The sequence below is a fragment of the Globicephala melas genome, chromosome 8 (genome assembly GCF_963455315.2).
Source record: "Globicephala melas chromosome 8, mGloMel1.2, whole genome shotgun sequence".
In the NCBI taxonomy this organism is placed as follows: domain Eukaryota; kingdom Metazoa; phylum Chordata; class Mammalia; order Artiodactyla; family Delphinidae; genus Globicephala; species Globicephala melas.
This window is the reverse complement of record NC_083321.1, coordinates 12924496-12945837: the sequence shown is the minus strand read 5'-3', so window position 1 is coordinate 12945837 and position 21342 is coordinate 12924496. Positions and strand designations below refer to the sequence as shown.

Genomic DNA, 21342 nt, shown 5'->3' with positions numbered 1-21342 from the left:
CATAATCTAAAGGTTATGAGTTTAAGCTTCATTGAGGCATTAAGAAAAGAGAATTTATCAGGCGCAGAGGGCTTTTTTTTTTTTTTTGCGGTACGCGGGCCTCTCACTGCTGTGGCCTCTCCCGTTGCGGAGCACAGGCTCCGGACGCGCAGGCTCGGCGGCCATGGCTCACGGGCCCAGCTGCTCCGCGGCATGTGGGATCTTCGCGGACCGGGGCACGAACCTGTGTCCCCTGCATCGGCAGGCGGACTCTCAACCACTGCGCCACCAGGGAAGCCCGCAGAGGGCTTTTTAATGATTTATTCCTCTAAGAACAACTAAGGATTCGTTCTTTCCACCGGCTCTGACTCCTAGTCAGGCACGAAGTGTCATCTTTCCTCACGTCCCCAGCAACCAGCATTGGGTAGTATCCTTGGTAAATGCCCGATGGACAGATGAGAAAAAGAGAGATCAGATGGGGGGCGGGGAGCAGACAAGGTGCACAAAAAATTTTAAAAGAGACTCTCTGTGCTGCAAGAGGACTCACTGAGAATAACTTTAATAACTGGTATTCCTGAGGAAGCTGATGGGGGAGAGGTGTGGAGAGAAAGGGATGCTTAAAGAGGAAGGTTCAATTTACACAAATACGATGACTTCGAACTCCCAAGGAAGCACCCCTGGTACTAAGGAAGCTGACCCTTGCTGGGGCCAGACGCCCAGGTGGCTTTCTGGAGCCGGGGCTGGAGTCCTGGTGGGAGGCGAAGCAGGGGTGTGGGCGGGGCTTGGAGGAGGAGGGGATGGGCGGGGAGGCGAGGCCTGGCCCGCCCCAGTCCTGCCCCTGGCCCCTGGGAGCTTCCCCCCTGTGTCCGGCCGGGCGGGGGGTTAATGCTATGGCCAGAGGGGAGGCCTGGCGGCCCGGCGGGCTCGGGCCTGGGCTCAGTGGGGCGGGTGGCGCCGCTCGGCCAGGCCCCCGCGGCCCAGCACCTCCCCACTGAACTGGTAGGTGAGCTTCTTCTTGACTTTCTTGACCTCGCCCGTCTTGCCGTAGTTGCGAAGCGCGCGGGCCATCTTCTGGTAGGTCATCTTCTTGCGGTTGCCTTTCTGGATGCCCCAGCGGTGCGCCAGCGCCTCCTTGTGCTTGGACGAGAACTGGAAGGTGCCCTTGTCCTTGTCCACCCACCAGATGCTGTCCTTCATGTCGCCACTGCGCAGCAGGTCCAGCAGGAACTGGTACAGGCGGATCTTCTTCTTGCTGCCTGCGGCCGGAGGTGGTCAGCGCCCACGCGGGGACCCAGTCCGCCTCCCCCTGACGTGGGACCCCCCGGGGTGGTCTCTGGGGAAAGGTCACCAGCGAGCATGCGCAACCCACTGCCACGCTCGGCCTCGGCACACGTGCTCAGACACGTGCGCGGGGACAGACTGCCCCAGGCGCCCTCATTAAACACACGTGAAGACACATGTACACACACACACACACACACACACACACACACACACACACACACACACACACACACACACACACACACACACACACACACACACACACACACACACACACACACACACACACACACACACACACACACACACACACACACACACACACACACACACACACTCAGCTCTGGCTTGACTGCCGAGTCCGTCGGCCTTGGCCGCGGTGGGTACGGGGCGCACGGACGGACCGGGTCACGGCTGGGCCCACGCTGGGTCAGGGGTGGGACTGGGCCCCCTACCTGTCTCCCCGTGCAGCAGGCCAGGCCCTGGCTCCAGGCCGTCGGCCTCCCCGTCAGACACCTCCAGTGGGGGGCTCTGCCGCTCACCCTCCTCCTCATCCGAGCTGGGCTGAGCCGGGGACAGGGAGGGGTACGGGAGGCACATCCGGGGCAGGTAGGAGACCTGGAAAGGCGGCGGAAGGAGGGTTGAGGTCACTGAGGGGCAGTTCAAAGCTCAGGGCTGCCAGGTCGGGGTCGACTGCGTGAGAGAAGAGGGGGTGCTGGCGCGGGGCAGAGGGATTTGGGAGAAGGCTGGGCACCCTGAAGGTCAGGCGGGGTCACCCCACACAGGGGGCAGGTTATGGGGACAAGGGGCCCCTGAATTCCCACGCATCTCCCTGGTTCAGGGCGGCGTGGCCCGGGGAAGGAAGCGCACGGACCGGCAGCAGCCCTGGGGGGAAGAGGTGCTAGAGAGTCAGGCACTGGAGCGAACGGGGTTGTGTAGGCGAGTGGCAAGGGCACCAAGAGGCGGTGGAGGTCCGTGAGGGTCGTGAAGGTCAGTGGAGGTCACTGACTGGGGTTAGGGTCGCTGGGGAGGAGGAGGGGCCGTAGAGGTCAGTGGAGGTCAGGGCACAGGGACTTGGGTGCCGGCTCCGTGAGGGGTCAGCGAATGGGGGTCGGGAGGTGCCCAGGGCCGGGCCTTCAGGCTCGGGAGGATCAGTGGGGACGCGGGGATGATCTGGGCTCTGTCCATGGTGGGGCGAGAGGAGATAAGGGGTGTGGGGTCACGGGGTCAGTCGGGGGGTCAGGAGGCGGCCGTTGAAGCTCTGGCCGCCGTTGGCGCTGTGAGGCAGGAAGCCGAGTTGAGTAAGAGCCCGCGTCAGCTTCCTGCGAAGCGCCGGCCTCACCGCAGGCCACGGGCTGGGCTGGGCCAGGCCGGGTGGCCCCGCACGCACCTGGTGGCCAAGGCTGGCGTGGGTGGGCGCCATGGGTGTGTCGAGCACGTGCATCTGCTCCAGCTCCATGTGGCGGTAGAGCTGCTGCAGCTGCGGGGCCTGCACGCTCTGCAGCTCCGTGAAGTGGTTCTCGGGGAAGGTCTCGAACTCGCTGTGCATGTGGTGCGGGTGGAAGTCCCAGTAATGGTCTGGGGGGCAGGGCAGGAAAGGTTTATGCTAATTAAAGAATAATAATGCCAGGCCCGTGTCACCGTATAATAATCGCCACGGACCAGGCTGGACGGCAAGTTGACGTTAATCACCTCACGCCCCACCCTGTTGTTTTCCGACCCCCATTCTATAGATGAGGATACTGAGGCTTGGAGGGGCTACATAGCACGCCTGCAGTCAAAGGCCTCATCCGTGGCAGAGCTGGGACCCAGGTCCGAGGCAAAGGCTGTGTTCTCAACAACCGTTCTACCCTGCCACGCATGCGATCACAAGGACGCAGGCTTTTGAGCCAAAGAGTCCGAATCCTGGCTCTGCCGTTTACTTTGTGTGTGACCTCAAACGCGTGCATGGACCCCTCTGGCCTCCGTTGACTCACCTATAAAGTGGGGATAATAGTTACCGGGAGGATACACATGAGTTCACAGTTGTAAAACCTCCTAGGCCCAGAGCCAGCCCTTGGGGAATGTTGAGTCCCCTCTCCTCCCCTTAAGACCCAGCCGCGGTCCCTGAGCTGACTGGCTGCCCACCGTCACAGCTCACAGCCTTGTCACGTGGCCAAGGTGTGACTGCAAAGTCACAGGGCTGACATTCCTCACACGCCGGAACTTGTCTGGGCTCCCGGTGCCGCTCCCTCAAGGCCATGTCCTTGGGCAGCTCCACCTGTGTTCCAGCAAAGATGCGGGGACCCGAGGCTTTCCCAGAAACTCCCTGGTGGGTGCTTTCAGAGTCTGCGGTAGGGTGGCTTTGAGTTTGGGGAATAGCTACGTGCCACTGGGAGCCCTGCCTGGGACTGGAGCCGGCCTTCAACACGGTTTCTCTGGGCACCATTTCCAGGAACAAAAACTGCCACATGTCTGAGGACTTCCTGGGGTCCAAAAGAAGATGTGGTGATAAAGTGACAAGAGGGATTTTCTCGTGTGTCCAAAGAGGGAGTGTACAGGGTGCTAAGCCAGGTTGGCGTCTCCAGGACAAACACAGGGCCGCGTAGGGGGACCATCACCTGCCTGGTGTGCGTGTGCGTGTGTGTGTGTGTGTGTGTGTGTGTATGTGTGTGTGTGTGTGTGTGTGTCTTTCTGTTTCTTTCTCACAAACACATACTCACACATCCCTAAGAAATGACATGTGTTGTTTTGGCTCTGCACTGGTTATCAGAAGACTCACTTTCGAATCTTGCTCTGTGGTGGCTTTGCTGTGTGACTCTGGACAAGACATTTTATCTCCCTGAGCCTCTGATTCCCCACTGCAAAAGTCAGAGACCCAACTGAGTGGTTACTGAGGTCCAGTCCACGTGTGGAATCATTTGAACCCACAATCCAGGCTCCCACCTCCGTGAAGCTGCATGGAGAGAGAAAGTACATGATTTGGCCAGAGCTGGGTTCGAATCCTGACTCTGCCACTTAGCCCTGAGCGACACCGGGCAGGTCATTCTACTTCTCTATGCCTGTTGCCTCAGTTGCGAGATGGAGCTAATAATTACACCCATCTCATAGGCTTGCTGTGAGGATTAAATGAGCTAATGCCCGCAAAGCACTTAGAACAGAACAGGACACAAAAGAAGACTCGGTAGAACATTAACTATCATCGTCATTATGGTAATTAGTATTATTAATGTTTAATGCTCGCTTTAGAGAGCCTAAGTCAGCACTTGAGCAAACAGCAGATGCTTTAATATGTGTGAGTTCCTCATCTTCCCTTGCTCCCTGCCACCTTAGTCTGTGGCCCAGAGAAATAGTTTGAGGGCCCTGGCTGTCACTTTCTCCCAGAGGCTGGAGTTGGGGGCCCAGCGCTGCACCGAGGGCAGGGACTGGTTTTGTTCGCCTCTGTATTCCCAGTGCCTAGACGCAGTAGGCACTGAACAAACATTTCTGGAATGAATGAATGAATGAGTAAATCCTATCCTCTTAAGAACTCTGACTCTCCTTCAGAAAATTATCCAAATCTGAAGGGAAAACAAAACACAGCAACATTGAATTTGTACTTTCATCTTGCCGTGAGTTAACAAGACCCAGAAATTCTCCACTTGCTCTGGGAGGGTTCGCTTTGTCTTTTAGCGAGGGGCTCTTTGGGGCCCTGGGATTTGGTGAGTGGATCCAGGTTCCTCTTTAGCTGTAGAGCTGCCCTCTGGCCCCACTCCTGGCCCTTCCCATTTTTGCCTTCTCCTGCCCAGGCTGAAGTGCCCAGATTGTTATAGGATGCTGTGTCCTGCCCACCAACCCCACATGCTCACACCTACTCCAGTTCTGGGTTGGGGAGCCCCTGTGTTCTGTCTTTCTCTCCTGCTCCCCACTTCTGTTCTAGCTCCTCCTGAGACCCATGGGCTCACTCTGGTGGGCCCAGCCTGAGGCCAGCACTTTCCATAGCAGGTCTCAGTACACCCTCGTTGGAGTCACTTTGGGGGCTGGAAAAGCCCCAGCCCACTGGAGACCCACGGAATCATCAGCGCCAACAGGAGACCTGGGAATCTGGCCTTTAAGAGGATCCTAAGGAGGTTCCTTGGCTCACTGAGGCTCTGGAAACCTGCCCCAGGGTCCCCTGAAAGCTGCAACAGAGACTCTTGGGCTACAATTAAGGTTTCAAAAAGTCCAACGGAAACCTTGCCTTTACCCTTGATTTGAGGGCTTAGCATTTATGTAATAAATGCTGTCTGTTTGGTAGGCAGAGGCGTTCCAAGGATGGGGCCCTCTGAAGGAACACAATGCCAGGAGTCCATCCTAATGCAAAGGTCAGCACTCCTGGGCTCTTTGGACCTCATTTCTGGATGACTGCTCATGAATGCATTGCTTTATCCCTTTTTGTCACTTCAAGAGGTCACCCAGACTATCCTGCAACTTCTGCCCCTTTAGCATGAACTCTGCTCCTCAAAAGAATGTAGTGTGCTTTGCATATCTGGAGATAGCTCTGGACCCTCCCTTCTACAGCCTGTTAGGCACCCAACACGTACTAGGCCTCAATCAATATTTGATTAAGTGACCAATAAATGTTAACTTTTAATGTGTTTTTTATGTACCAGGCACTATGCTAAGTACTTAATCCACATTATCTCATTTAATCCTCACCTTAGCTCTGACAAGGTGGCCACTATAGTATGATATTCCTTTTGCATATGAGGAAACTGTGACTCAAAGGCATTAAGTCCCTTGTCCATAGACAGTCATTGGTAGAGTCAGGATCCAAACCCACCTATGTATGACTCCAGGAACTAAACTCTTACCACTACGCCATACCACCTCTCAGGAAAAAGACTGCTAAGGAAAGCTTTAAGTAAGGCCCTTGGTGACAGAGAGAATTTACAGGCTGCTCTTATCCATCTGTCTGTCTACCGTCATTTACCCCTCATTCATTATTCATCATCCGTCCATCCACCCATCCATCATCCACCCATCATCCATCCATCCACCCATCACCCATCCGTCCACCCATCCATCATCCACCCATCATCCGTCCATCCACCCATCCATCATCCACCCATCCATCCGTCCTTCCACCCATCCATCCATCCATCCACCCATCCATCATCCACCCATCATCCATCCATCCACCCATCCATCCGTCCATCCACCCATCCATCATCCAACCATCATCCATCCGTCCACCCATCCATCCGTCCTTCCACCCATCCATCCGTCCATCCATCATCCACCCATCACCTATCTGTCCACCCATCCATCATCCAACCATAATCCATCTATCATCCACCCATTCATCATCCATCATTTAATCCATCCATCCATCCTTCCATCCATCATTGAACCTTCATTCATCCAGCCAACAATTACCCATTTACCAAAATCTTTCACTTTCTCCCTGTAAACCAGCTCCCAATCTGGGACCAAAGTCCTGCCCACACATTCCTATTCTAACTCAGTTTTTTGGTGTCACTAATACCTGCATGTCACTAGGACAAAAATAAAATGATATTTAAAACAACCCCCCGCCACCCTCCCCGCCACACACACAAAATTCAAGCCTTAAGTGTCATTCAGTTGACCTTTTCTCCTCAGAGCAGAAACCCCAGCCTGAAGCTAGGGCTCACCCCAGGGAAGGAGAAGTAAGATCAAGATAAGAGAAGGAAGATGAGGAATTAAGAAAGCAAGGGATGAGAAGAAAACCTTCACAGGAAATCACAGACCAGTGGACGAGGGCTCCTTAAGCCCAGCCCTCCTGCAAATTGTTCAGATATGGAAACTGAGGGCCAGAGAGCAGAGAGTTCCGGGTCTCATGTTTCTTGTTACTTTCTACATCGTATCCTAACTATTAAGGTTTTAGTTATTTCCCTTGTTACAAAGATATAGGACCTGTGTTTTATTCACTCTACAGCACCTAGCAATGTGCCTGGCATGTAAAAGATGCTTAGCATATATTTATTAGATGTATAAGTCAGTGGGAGATGCATGGAGGGTTTGGTGGGGGGAAGGAAGAACACTTGGAAAGGTGAATGAATGGATGATTAGATGAATATGTGAATAAATTGGTGGATGGTCTATTGTATGAAAAGATGAATAAGTGTTTGGAAAGATAGAAGGACAAGAGAAGGGTCATACTTTGGAACTCCATTCAACAATCCCACTGCAAATAGCAAATCCTATCACACCCATTAGGATGGCTACTATCAAAAAACAGAACAACAAGGACCTACTGTATAGTGCAGAGAATTATATTCAATATCTTGTAATAACCTATAATGGAAAAGAATCTGAAAAAGAATATATATAACTCAGTGAATCACTTTGTTGTACACCTGAAACTAACACAACATTGTAAATTATCTATACTTCAATTTAAAAAATGGTTTAAAAAACAGAAAATAGGGGGCTTCCCATGTGGCGCAATAGTTGAGAGTCCGCCTGCCGATGCAGGGAACGCGGGTTCGTGCCCCGGTCCGGGAAGATCCCACATGCCGCGGAGCGGCTGGGCCCGTGAGCCATGGCCGCTGAGCCTGCGCGTCCGGAGCCTGTGCTCCGCAACGGGAGAGGCCACAGCAGTGAGAGCCCGCGTACCACACACACACACAAAAAAACAGAAAATAACAAGTGTTGGCAAGGATGTGGAGAAATGGAATCCCTGTGCAGTGTTGGTAGGAATGTAAAATGGTGCAGCCACTATGGAAAACAGTATGGTGGGTCCTCAAAAAATTAAAAATAGAATTACCTTATAATCCAACAGTTCCACTTCTGGGTATATATCCCAAAAGAACTGAAAGCAGGATCTCAAAAAGATATTTTTATACCCATGTTCACAGCAGCATTGCTCACAATAGCCAAAAGGTAGAAGCAAGTCACGTGTCCATCAAGAGATGGATGGATAAACAAAATGTGGTATAAACGTATGATGGAATATTATCCAGCTTTAAAAAGGAAGGAAATTCTGACCTATGCTGCAATGTCGATGAAACTTGAGGATATTATATGCTCAGTAAAATAAGCCAGTCACAAAAAGAGAGATACTGCATGATTCCATGAATATGAAGTAGTTACTGTAGTCAAGTTCATAGAAACAGAAAGTAGAATGGTGGTTGCCAGGGTCTGAGGGGAGGGGGCAATGGGGAGTTATTGTCTAATTGGTACAGAGTGTCAGTTTTGCAAGATGAAAAGAGTTCTGGGGATGGATGGTGGTGACGGTTGCACAACAATGTGAATGTTCTTAATGCCACTGAACTGTACATTTGAAAATGGTTAAGATAGTAAATTTTAAATTATGTGCATTTTATCACAGTTTAAAAATAATAATAATAAATAGCAAATTCTGTGAGCTCTACCTTCAGAATCTATCCTAAATCTGTCTGCTCCTTTCCTTTTTTTCCTTTTCTTTTTTTTTTGGCCACGCTGTGTGGCTTGTGGGATTTTAGTTCCCCAACCAAGGATCGAACCTGGGCTCTCAGCAGCGAGAGCACAGAGTCCTAACCACTGGACCGCCAGGGAAGTCCCTGTCTGCTCCTTTCTGTCTCTCTCGCCACCACCCTTGTCCAAGCCACCGTCATCTCTCGCCTGGATTATTCCAGTGGTTTTCTACTGTGCTTTCCCCCCGTTCCTACTCTTGTCTCCTCTCCATCTACTCTCCACACAGCAGCCAGAGTGATCTTTTTAAAAGCTTATTCAGTGGAACCACTAGGTATTGGGAGAAGATACTGAAAACTTCCAGAGAGACAAAACAAAACCAAACAGAAAAAAAAAAAAAAAAAAAAAACAAAAAAATCACCAAAAATGGTTACATTCAAAAAGAGGACATAGAATGACATCAGATTTCCTAAGAAAAACTCTAGTAACCAGAGGACAGTAGAGAAATGCTTTCAATTTCAGTGAGAAAAAAAATGATTTTCAACTTAGATTTCTGTACACAGCCAAACTACTGTTAATCAAGTGAGAGCATAAAGACACCAGGTAAAACAAACAACAAGAACAAAACCTTACCTCCCATACATCCTTTCTTAGGAGAGTATAATGAGAAGAGCAATAAATCCTTATATAGTGTTCACTGTTCTAAGCATTTTAACTGTAGTAACTCATTCCTTCCTTACAGCAATCCTGTGAAGTAGGTATCATTAAGAAGAAGTTGAAGGACTTCCCTGGTGGCGCAGTGGTTAAGAATCCGCCTGCCAACGCAGGAGACATGGGTTCGAGCCCTGGTCCGGGAAGATCCCACGTGCCGCGGAGCAACTAAGCCCGTACGCCACAACTACTGAACCTGTGCCCTAGAGCCCATGAGCCACAACTACTGAGTCTGTGTGCCACAACTACTGAAGCCTGTGTGCCTGAGCCGGAGCTCCGCAACAAGAGAAGCCACCGCAATGAGAAGCCTGCGCACTGCAATGAAGAGTAGCCCCCCTCGCGGCAACTAGAGAAAACCCACGCCCAGCAACGAAGACCCAACCCAGCCAAAAATAAATAAATAAATTTATAAAAAGAAAGAAGAAGTTGGGGCACAGAGGGGTGAGATGTCTTGCCCCAGGTCACCCCACCCAGTAGTGAGGAGTTGGGGTGTGACTCCCAGCAGCCTGGTTGCAGCGTGAGGTCTCCATCTCCCTGCTACACTGACCCTCAGAAACACAGCGACGAGAAAGTACAGGTAATCAAAGTACGCCATGTGGCTCAGCTGTGAGTAATATTCACATGGTCCTAATAATGGAAAATTCAGATACTGATTTAACAAAAGTTAGAATACAGAGGAAGACAAACACTGTATGATCTCACTTATAGGTGGAATCTAAAGAAAAAGCTAAATTCAGAAAAAGAGATCAGATTTGTGGTTGCCAGAAGTAGTGGTGGGGAGAGGGACAGGGGAAATTGGGTGATGGTGGTCTAAGGTACAAACTTCCAGGTGTAAGATAAATAAGTCCTGGGGATGTTGTGTACACGATGACTATAGTTAACACTGCTGTGTGGCAACTTTGAAAGTCAAGAGAGTTTCGCCTAAAAGTTCTCATTACAAGGGGAAAAAAATTCTTTTGTAAGTATATGAGGTGATGGATGTTAACTAAACTTATGTGGTAATCATTTCACAATGTACATGTGTGTGAGGTCATTATGCTGTCACACCTTACACTTATACACTTACGTTGTATGCCCATTACAGTAATAAAATGATAAAGAAGGGAAAAAGTTACTATAAGTATCTTGGTATATGTGGAGAAGTGTGAGTGTGAGTGTGTGTGTGTGTGTGTTATAAATACCTAGAAAGTCAAGTTCTCATCTTTCATAGTACAAGTGAACAGATGCCTCAAAGTAAAAAATCAAGCTAGATTCATCTCCACCTAGCATATAGAAAGTACTCAATAAATGTATGTGAATGAATAAATAAAGGCTGTTCTAAGTCTCTATTTCAAATCTTCATATATACACTTACATAGCCCTGTAATAGAAAGACTAGAGAAATAGCTTTTATCTATCTCTGGTTGTTATGTATGCCATGGAGGAATGACTATGATAAGTTTATGTAAAAAGTAGCAGATTGCAGAACAGTATGACACTACAGTCCACTTTTGAACGGATAGAATATGCACATGTGGACGTATACACTTACAAACATACAGGATTATACATGTCAAATAAAATATCTGCAAGGATAGACCAAGGTGCTGTCAGGGAAGAATAAGAACGGGAAGAGGCTAATATTTCACTTGCTATGCTGTTGTATTTTAAAATTGTTTGCAATGGGTATTTCTTGTTTTAATAATTAAAATTAAACACTTACAATTTATTTAGATTTTTACCACACACACACACACACACACACACACACACAAAGATTATTCAGATCATGTCATTTCCCTGCTCAGAACCCTCCAATGGCTTCCCATTAGATGCAGGATAAAACCCAAACTTCTGCCACGGCCATCACGCCCTGGGTGATCTGCCCCCTGCAGACCCCTCTGGCTTCATTTTGTTTCTGCCCCCCTGTGCTCACTGGCCACTCTGGTCCTCGGGGGAGGTCCCTCCTGCTCTTGCACTTGCTTTTCTCTCTCCCTAGAACACCTGTCCCTACCTGCCTTGACATTCATGTTCCTTCCCTGCACTCAGATTTCCACTCAGCTGCCACCTCCTCACAGGCCTTCCTTGACCACCCAGTTAAAGTGTTCCCCACCTAGACACTCCGAATCACGTTACTCTACTTTCCATAGGACTTATTAGTACATGTCTGTTAGTTTGATTTTTCACTGTCTCTCTCCCTCACTGGACTGTAAGCTCTACAAGGGCAGTGGCCTTGCCTGGCCTGCTCATCATGGAACCTCCAGTGCCTAGAACAGTTTCTGGCGAATGGCATATAATCAGAGGTTATTTGGTGGATGGACAAATGAGGGGATGAGTGGACAAGTGGATTGGACAATAAGTGTTGGAAGAATGGGTGGGTGGCTGGTGGGTGGGAGGGGAGTGGATGGATGGATGAGTGGGTGCCTGGCTGGCTGTCATCTGGGGCATTGGAAAATGACCCACTTGATCTGTCACAGAACCTTCTGTGCTTCTCTACTCTCTCAGCTGCTTCATCCCTTCCGCCTGGGGGGATTCAGTAAAGCTAACATACTATGTCCTGAAAGTTTACTGGGCCTTGTACTCAGTATATTACCTCATATATTACATGTGTTAACCTCATTTAATCATTGCAACTCTGTGGAGTGTTTTCATGCCCTCAGTTTTATAGATGAAGAAACAGGGGCTTAGAGGGGTTAAGTCACTTGCTCCAAGGTTACACACTAGTGAGTGATGGAGCCAGGACTAGACCCAGGTCTGGCCCCAGTGCCTTTTCACTAAGCCTCACCACCTAAAAATACAGATGCAGAGGACGTGCAGGAACAGGTGGAAGAATGTGCGGGTGTCTCTACTCTTGAGTCTTCAGAGAATACCTTCCAAAAGATATTAAGAAGGGACAGAACAGATGGCCCGGTGGGCCGTGATGGCAGGGGTGTGGCGGGGAGGCGGGGGTTGTGAATAGGGACCAGAACACCTGGGGACACTGGAGGAGTCTATGAAGGGTTTGGGTCTGAAGGACCCAAATGGGGAGCTCACACATCCAATTAGGAGTCACTCCTAGAGCCCCACCCCAGATATAAGGGATCTGCCTGGTCACTGAGCCAGGAAAGCACTGGCTTTCTCTAAAGTGCTCACTCCATCAGCCCACCCCAGGCCTAGCTGGTTTCTAGATATATAAACCCATAGCACATCCATATCACAGGAGGAGAAAATGAGGCTTCAATAGACCCAAAAGAAATGCACCCAAACCCAATGAAACCGCGAAGGGGTCAGGCCAGAGGAGAAAGGATCCCTAATGCTGGAAGGGGTCAGAAGTAGCCCTGAGCTTGCGGGACCCGAGCTGTCCTGCTGCCTGAAGCCACCAGGGGGCGCCAGTCCTCAAACAGGGACTTTCTCTGGTCCCGAACTGCTTGGTGGAAGGGTGTGTGCGCAGGTCTCTGGATCAGGGAGACCCAGCCCTTGACCCTGGCAGCGGGGGGATCTGGGGATAGAGTTGGATGAGGGACACTCTCTAAATTGTCTGGATTTTCCACAGAGAGGATGCATTTCTTGTAGAATTATAAACAAGCTTAAACGGATGAGAAAAAGGGTATTTTTAAAGACTTTCTAGCCCTAGAGCTCTGAAAGAAGCCTGTGTGTTCCCATATATGACCTTGAAGTACATCCACCACCTACTCCCAAGACACGGCTTCTAGGTATAGTCTTTATAGTAGTTGTCAGGTGTGAGTTCCAGTTGAAACCGTTCGCAAGGTTTGGCATCTGGCTGTGAGGGCCCTAAATAAGGACTCACCACAAATGGCATCTCTGGGTGTGGCCGTCAGGTTTAAACGGCCATAGATATGCCAGCAGAATGGAGGTGTGAATGGCTCCCAGGTGTGGCCCTCAGGTGTGAAACCTTCCTCAGCTGTGGCACATAGCACACCTGTCCCTCTGGGACTGCAGAAACCCCAGTGTCTGGCCTGCCCAGGTCTCAGACCCCCCGAAGAATCCTCCAGTGAAGACCCATTAACTAGGCCACCTGGCCTTTGGTTCAGAGATGTCTCATCGCTATACCAAGATCCACCTCAGGTAACCTCTCTTATCTCCCTGCCCAGGTCCCAGGCGTTGAAGGCCTCTCTCTCCTCCCCTGAATTTGCTTCAGGAACAAGGCTGAGCCTTGGGGGAGCACAGTTAGGCCCAGATGGAAAACGCCCCTGGCCCAGGCCCCATCCTCGCCCCCGCCCCGAACAGACTGGGGTCTTCAGCCCCTACTGAATGAGGGAGTCCTCAGAGCCTTTCCTTCAGCTCAGCAGCTCTCACATAGGAGCGGTTCTGCCCCCCCAGGGGACACTTGGCAATGCCGGAGACATTTTTGGTTGTCATGATTGGCAGTACTGCTGGCATCTAGTGGGTGGAAGCCAGAGATGCTGCCAGATATCCTACAATGCACAAGACAGGCCTCACAACATAGCATTATCCAGCCCAAATGTCAATAGACAAATTCTGCTAGCCACACACAGCAGGGAGCGGGGCTGCCCCAGCAAGGAGATGAGGGGTTAGTGTGTGTATGTGAGACAAGAACGGAGAGGAAGACGGGGAATTGGGGGAGGGGAAGGTGGAAAAGCACTGGGCCTGGAGCAGACCGACAGAGCTGGAGCCCCCTGACCGGCTGTGCCACCTTGTACAAGTCCCGTGGCTGCTTAGCTTGTTTCCTCGTGTGTAAAAAGGCCAAAAGTGTTGGACAAGAAGATAGATGTAGAAGAAGCTAACCCGTGCCTGGATACACCAAGGGTGCTCCATAAATGCAGGCTGGGGGTGTGGGGTGTTGGGAAGCAGGACTGTCGGGGGTCAGGATAGTGAATTCACATCCCCAAGAGCTAACTGGATCTGATTCTCAGAGTTCCAAAGAAGCCCTGGGAATGAGGCTTCTTTCCCTTCTCCCCGGAACCCAGCCGTGCTTGGGCGCGCAGGCCAGGCTGGGGAAGTGGGGCTGGGCCGGGACCCGGTACTCACCGCTGTGGCTCTCTCCATCACTGCTGAGATAGGGGTAATATTCGTGCGTTTGGCGTTGGTAGAGATCCGTGTCATAGGGAACTAGATCTTCCGATGGCTGCTGAGAGAGGAGGGTGTCAGGGCTGGGAATGTGGCCGGGAGACCGTCTGTATCAGGCTTACAGCCCTCTCTCTGCTTGGAACTGGGAGAGGCCATAGAGAGAGGTAGAGGGGGACCCAGGGGAGCAAGAGCCTTGGCTCCTGCAGAAAGGGAGTGACAGGGACCCTGGAGGTCAGAGGTCAAAAGAGGACCAGGTCTGAGAGGACAGCCCGTCACCTCACACTCATACTCATACTCACATTCTAGCGTGTGCCCGGATCCCAGCCACACGCACGCACCCTCTCACAGTCACACTGATATGCCTACACCCCCCAAACACATACATACTCCCCGTGACACACTTCTACCCACACTCTTACATGCGAACTCTCACCCCCCCGTCCACTCACAGCCCTCACACTCGCTCTGGGGGTCACTCACACTTACACACGCTTGTCGTCACACACACACACCCCATTATGCACCCACCTGTAGGCACACGCAGCGTCACTGGGATTAACACACGTATCCACCCACTTGCCTGCAAATGCATTAACCCACACACTCATACCCACACCCTTCCTCGGTCACTCTCACTCCACCTACACACTCACGCCACGGCACACACGCTTGTCGTCCTGCTACAGCCCCGCCCTGACACCCACTCTCTCTCTTAGCCGGTGCCCAGGGCCACCACCATTAGCAGTGGCCTTTCACACTGATGGAATTTACAGGACTCACCCAGGCAGGGGCAGGTTTGGGGGCCTCTCCCTCCTCCCCCCTCCTCCTGACACGCTCCCTGGGATGCTCCCTGGTCTTCCCCCCCCCCCACCCCACTGGCATAGGGAATGCTCCCGGAGGCTTCCCAGCAGTCATCAGGCCTTTCCTCGCCCACACAGTGTGAGCCCGAGGATTGCACAACAGTAACTCCGGCCCTCAGGGCTTGGTTCGGCAACCAGTGCTGCCTTGGTAGCCCACCCTCCAAGGACCCACTCTGAGTAGCCCCTGGGCTGGGGCGCGGTGTGGGAGCCCAAGGGGATGTGCCTCCTGCCCCGCTCTAGCTGGAGTTCAGGGATTCAGAGGTCAAGGGTCAGAGACAGGGTGGCCAAACCCCAGGGCCTGTGGCTTTCTGGAGGCAGGGCTGGCTCTCCTCGGGACCACCTCTGTCACCACTGCTGGCCCCCAGGTCGGGGGAGGGTGGGCCAGGGCCAGGTGCCGAAGGGCTGGCTGGTTCTGAGTCCGACCCAGGGAGGAGCCTGGCACTGGGCTTGGAGGCAGCGCAACCCCACAGCGGGATGTCAAGCCCGGGGTGCCTCCCCCAGGCTCTGAGGCCCCGCTGGGGTGGGGCGGGGGGAAGGGAGCTGCCTCCAGCCCGGGAAAGCTGAGTCAGGTGGGCAGGTCCTGCCAAGCCCTTCCCGTCTCCCCCCAGGGCTCCCCACCCCTGCTGAGCTGGGTCAGGGTAGGAAAAGGGAGCGGGGTCCTCTCAGAGGGCCCGGGTCTGACACCTGCCGAAGGCTGCAACTGTCACTGAGGGCAGCAGCAGAGGGGGTCTGCCCCAGACGGCTGCCCTTCCCTCCCCGGGGTCCCCCGGGACTCCTGCTTCTTCACCTCCAGCCTCAGCCCTGCCCCCACTCCAGGCTCCCCCCTTGACCTCCCCCAGCTCCCACCCCAGCCCCAATCTCAGCCCCGGGGTGTCCCCAGCACCAGCCCCTGCCCTCCACTCCCTGATCCCCAGCCAGAGCCCACCCCTAACTGCGTGGCTAGCCTCTGCTCCCCTCACTGCTCCAGCCCAGCGCCTGCCCCGACCCCTGCCTCTGCCACTCAGGGCCCAGGGCCCAAGCCCCAGACCCTTGGGGCAACAACCGTGTCCTCTGTACCAGGCCCCAGGCTGGCTGGTGGGGACCCAGGCTTAAGGCAGCCTCAGTCTCCAGAAGCACCCAGGCCACCTCTGGCCTCTTGCCGCCTGCCCTCAAGCCCGTACCGTCCTGGGGACTGGCATCCCCCCCCACACCAGTCTCCCCATTTCCTCCGCCACCACCTCCCTGCCGCCACCCTCACCATCCTCAGCCCTGCACCCTGCCGTGGAGCTCCGGCCTGCCACCCGAGCCCCATCTATAAATAACCGTTCAGGCCCCACCGATCACAGCTCCACCATGGGCTCAGCCCTCAGCCCGCCAGGGCACGCTCCGAGAAAGCCAATGGCCCCCTTGCTGGGTCTCAGGCCGGGAGCTCCAGGGAGGAAACACCAACTTCCCACTGATAGTGGGAGGGCAGCCGGCGGGCTGGCAGGCAGGCGGGTGGGCGTCCGAGGGCCACAGGTTGGGCTGGTGGAGGAGCCCCAATACTCACAGGGGGGACGAGGGGAAACCCTTCCATTTTGCACGCCTGTAACATCCAGCCGAGCTCCGAGCCGGTCAGGTCCCCTGCCTTGGTGGGGGCCAGTGCGGAGCCCCTGGGGATGGGGCGCCCCGTCGGGGGCTGGACGGACTCAGGGCGGGTACAGGGCTCAGGCCTGCCCCTTGAGCTACAGGAGCCCTGGGTGAGCCCCCTCCCTTGACATTGCAGGGCCAGCGCAAGTTCCTGATTTTATCGAAGGCCTGCCGCTGGGAGATAGTCCCCTTGGGGTGACATCACCACCCCAGCCCGTTTGCATAAATCTCTTGCGCTACAGGAAGTCTCTGGCCGGCTGGGGCAGGTGGTGCTCCAGGGGCTGGCCTGGGAGGCCATGGGGGCCAGGCCCCCTGCCCAGAGGAAGCTGGGACTGTGAGGGGCGGCCTTGAGGGCTAGGGTGGGAGGAAGAGTGGGAGGGAGGAAGGCTGCCTCCACCACCGGAGGCCTTTCCTGCACCCGGGCCCTGCAGAGGCTCTCTAACCTCTAACCCCTAACCCCACAAATACCTGCTTCTCTTGAGACCCCAACGTGGCCAAGTCACTTCCTTGGGGTCAGAGCTGTTAAGGGTGGGTGACCTCTTGCGGTCTCTGCTTTCTGGGGTCAGCCTGGTTGTCTGAGGGCTCTGATCCAGCAGAGTGCCAGGCCTGGCTCTTCCTGGGCCCGTAGGTGGCACAACCCCTGGGTTCTATCCAGCCTGGGGCTGGGCTCCCGGGCAGGGTCCTCAGCACAGCACCGCTTTCCCCTTCCCTCCACCAGCTTCCCTTCCACCAGAAGGGTTCTTACACCCTCCCCTCCCAGCTTCCTAAGGACCACCGCTTCTTCCAAATCCCTAGGTGCTCTACTCCCAGCCTAGATTTCTCAGTGTCCCCTCCCCTTAACAATGCCTTAATATCAATCTAGTCTTCCAAGTTTACAAACTTTTCCTGTCTGTCCATCCATTCATCTATTTTCCCATCCATTTGTTTATCTGTCTGTTTGTCGATCCATCTATCCACCCACAAAGCCAGTCATACATTTGTCTACCAGTTTATCCAACTGTGCATTCATTCATCCATTTATCTGTTAGTCTGTCATCCACCCACCCATTTGTTTATCTACTTGTCCAAGTAGCCATCTATATGTTCGTATATCAGCCCATCCATCTGTTATTCACCCATATTTCCATCTGTTTATCCACTTGATGTTCAGCTATCAATCTCTTCATCCATTGGTCCTTTTCATTCACCTATCCATCCATCCACTCATCCATCCATCCATCCATCCATCCACTTCTCCATCCATCCATTCATCCATCCATCCATCCATGTATCCTGCCAATATTAATTGAGTTCCAGGCTTTATGCTGAGCGCTGGGAGAAGAGAAAGATACTGGACAAGATCCCTGCCTTCAGGGAATTCCTGATCTAGTCTGGAGGGCAGAAGGATGAATAGAGACCTTTTTTTTTTTTTTTTTGTGGTACGTGGGCCTCTCACTGTTGTGGCCTTTCCCGTTGTGGAGCACAGGCTCCGGACGCGCAGGCTCAGCGGCCATGGCTCACGGGCCTAGCCGCTCCGCGGCATGTGGGATCTTCCCGGACCGGGGCACGAACCCGTGTCCCCTGCATCGGCAGGCGGACTCTCAACCACTGCGCCACCAGGGAAGCCCAGAGACATTTTTTGATCCATTGATTTCTGGTGAGTCCTCTTCTCTTGGGGAAGAACTTCTTGAGCATTCAGTTTCCTCCCCTGTGTAGTCTAACCCTTTGCTTTATATCCCCTTCCCACTAAGACTAGCCAGCCTCCTTCCTGTCAGTGGAATCCCAGACGCCCAAGTGTTTCTTTACTTGCAGCAAAGACCAGGGATTCACAGGTCTGGGTTCACCATTAGATCTATTTCACCTACATCTTCACTGATTTTTTGCACCCACACTTGGGATTCTCCAAGGGGTCCACATCACTGGCCCTCAGGACTCCCTAGGTACCTGACCAAGGTTCCTCCCCAAGAGGAGGGGAGAGGCGGGCTGACTTGGCATCAGCTCCATCCCTGTCCCCACTTTCCCATCAAGAAGGCTTAGGGACTTCCCTGGTGGCACAGTGGTTAAGAATCTGCCTGCCAATGCAGGGGACACTGGTTCAAGCCCTGGTCTGGGAAGATTCCACATGCCACAGAGCAACTAGGCCCGTGCGCCACAACTACTGAGCCTGCGCTCTAGAGCCCGCGAGCGACAACTGCTGAGCCCACACGGCACAACTACTGAAGCCCACGTGCCACAACTACTGAAGCCCATGGGCCTAGAGCCCATGCTCCGCAACAAGAGAAGCCACCGCAATGAGAAGCCCGCGCACTGCAACGAAGAGTAGCCCCCGCTCGCCACAACCAGAGAAAGCCCTCGCACAGCAACGAAGACCCAACACAACCAAAGATAAAATAAATTAATTTAAAAAAAAAAAGAAAAAGAAGGTCTAGTCCCAGCTGACTGGCTGTGTGTGGGGATGGCTCTACTGCATGAGAACCAGGTCTTGCTTGATGTGTTCATTCATTCTTTCACTCATTCCTTCTTATCTTGGTTTGTTTCGTTTATATGCTTATTTATCTACTTATTCATTCATTTAATCTTTTTTTAAAAATTAATTAATTTATTTATTTTTGGCTGCACTGGGTCTTCGTTGCTGTGCGCGGGCTCTAGGTGCGTGGGCTTCGGTAGTTGTGACACGTGGGCTCAGTTGCTCCGCAGCATGTGGGATCTTCCCGGACCAGGGCTCAAACCCCTGTCCCCTGCATTGGCAGGCGGATTCTTAACCGCTGCGCCACCAGGGAAGCCCCTAATCACTAACTTTTTATTGAGGGTTTCCCATGTGCTGGCCTGGCAAGGGGACACAGACATGAAGGAAGCATGCCCTGGGCCTCCAGGAGCTCACAGGCCTGCAGAGAGAACACACATGTGTGCAGACGGCATGGTCCTTCTGGGAGGCAGGGGCACAAGAGGCACCAGGTGCATTAGTGAACAGTTAATCAGGTCAGGGCCACAGGTAGGAAAGCGTGTGAGGGAGAGAGCATGTCCGGCTGAGGGACCAGCCTGAGCAAAGGCAAGGAGTTGGGAGAGAACGAGGGAACAGTGCGCTGCCCTCCTTGTGGCTGGCAGCAAGACAGGGCAGGAAGGCAAAGAGCCTTGAGTCCCAAGCCCAGGAGCCTGGTGGGTATCCAGGGGGGACTGCGGAGCCTTTGCTGGTTATAAGCAGGGAGTGTGGTGCTGCCCTCCGTGGACACAGGGAGCAGACCAGGTCGACTCTGTGTTCCTGAGCCCTAAGTCTCAAGGGGCCTCAGGAGAAGAAAGAGATTCCACTGTCCCAAGTCTGGTCAAGCCCAAGGGGCCTGGGTAAGGAAACCCATAAAAGGCCCAGGACCCCAAATCTATGGAAATGGGCAGAACCAACTCCCACTTTCTGTGCAGCTCCAGCATCCTGTGTCCATTCACACAGCAAGTCCTTCCCATCCTTCCTCCCACTGCCCCTCCTCCCAAAGTACACCAGAGGCCTCTTCCCGAGATTCCAATTCCTAGGGAACTGATGTTATCCTAAGCCTTTGGAATAGTAGGACCCAGATTCTAAGCAATTCTGAGCAGAGCCGAGAAGGTTTGAAAATCCACAACCCCACGGCTCACAGCTCCTTAAAAAGGGGCAACAGGGACCTCCCTGGTGGCACAGTGGTTAAGAATCCCTGCCAATGCAGGGGACACGGGTTCGAGCCCTGGTCCGGGAAGATCCCACATGCCGTAGATCAGCTAGGCCTGTGCACCACAACTACTGAGCCTGCGTGCCACAACTCCAGAAGTCCGCGCACCTAGAGCCCATGCTCTGCACTGCATTGAGAAGCCTGCGCACCGCAATGAAGAGTAACCCCTGCTCACCACAACTAGAGAAAACCCACGCGCAGCAACGAAGACCCAACACAGCCAAAAATAAAACATTTTAAAAATTAAAAAATTTTTTAAAAGGGGGGGAAATTATTTTCTGAGTGCCCAGCACTGTGCTGAGTGCTTCCACCCTTGTGATCTCACGTAACCAGGACAACCGTCTGTTACACTGAGGCCCAAGAGGTCAGTGACTCGCCCAGGGTCACACAACCTGTGAGTGGAGAGCTGGGGCATGAACCTGCTTTCTGGGGCTCTAGGAAGGGCTGGATCCTAGGGCAGGGGAAAGAGGCAGAGGAGAGAAGCCAAATATGGGGAGAGCAAGGAAGGGCAGAGAGGGGAAAGGCAGCCAGAACTGGAGAGGAATAGAAAGGAAAATAAAAGGAGAAAGAGTCAAAGAAGGGAGTAGAGAGAAGTGAGGCAATGAAAGAGCGAACGGGGCGGGGGTGGTGGGAGGGGAGGATAAGGGAGGGGAGAGGAGACAGGACAGCAGGGACTGGGTAGCGACAGGACCTCAGGGGAGCACAGGCCTGGCCTCCTTCTGCAGCAGAGGAAACGGGACCAGAGAGGGTCCCCAACTTGCTGGAGGTCCCCAGGAGCATCAAGTTGGCTTGTGGTTCGCATTTCTCGTGGGCAAGAAATTGGTTTCAGACCAAAAATCTTAGGT

At 53.1% G+C, this 21342-nt stretch overlaps 1 protein-coding gene across 2 annotated transcripts; it reads right to left on the bottom strand.

The window, feature by feature from the left end:
* Positions 1-522: 522 nt before the first annotated feature.
* On the bottom strand, positions 523-16980 carry SPI1 (Spi-1 proto-oncogene). 2 transcript variants are annotated; one of them, XM_030864471.3, is made up of 5 exons: positions 16744-16980; positions 14317-14416; positions 2654-2841; positions 1719-1881; positions 523-1235 (listed from the first exon to the last, which is right to left on the bottom strand). In XM_030864471.3, the coding sequence occupies exons 1-5, from the start codon at positions 16786-16788 to the stop codon at positions 916-918; spliced, it is 816 nt and encodes a 271-aa protein (XP_030720331.1). In that variant the 5' UTR covers positions 16789-16980; the 3' UTR covers positions 523-915. The 2 variants fall into 2 exon arrangements, with proteins under 2 accessions (XP_030720331.1, XP_030720332.1); XM_030864472.3 differs by having other exon boundaries at positions 14317-14413.
* Between the last annotated feature and the right edge of the window lie 4362 nt (positions 16981-21342).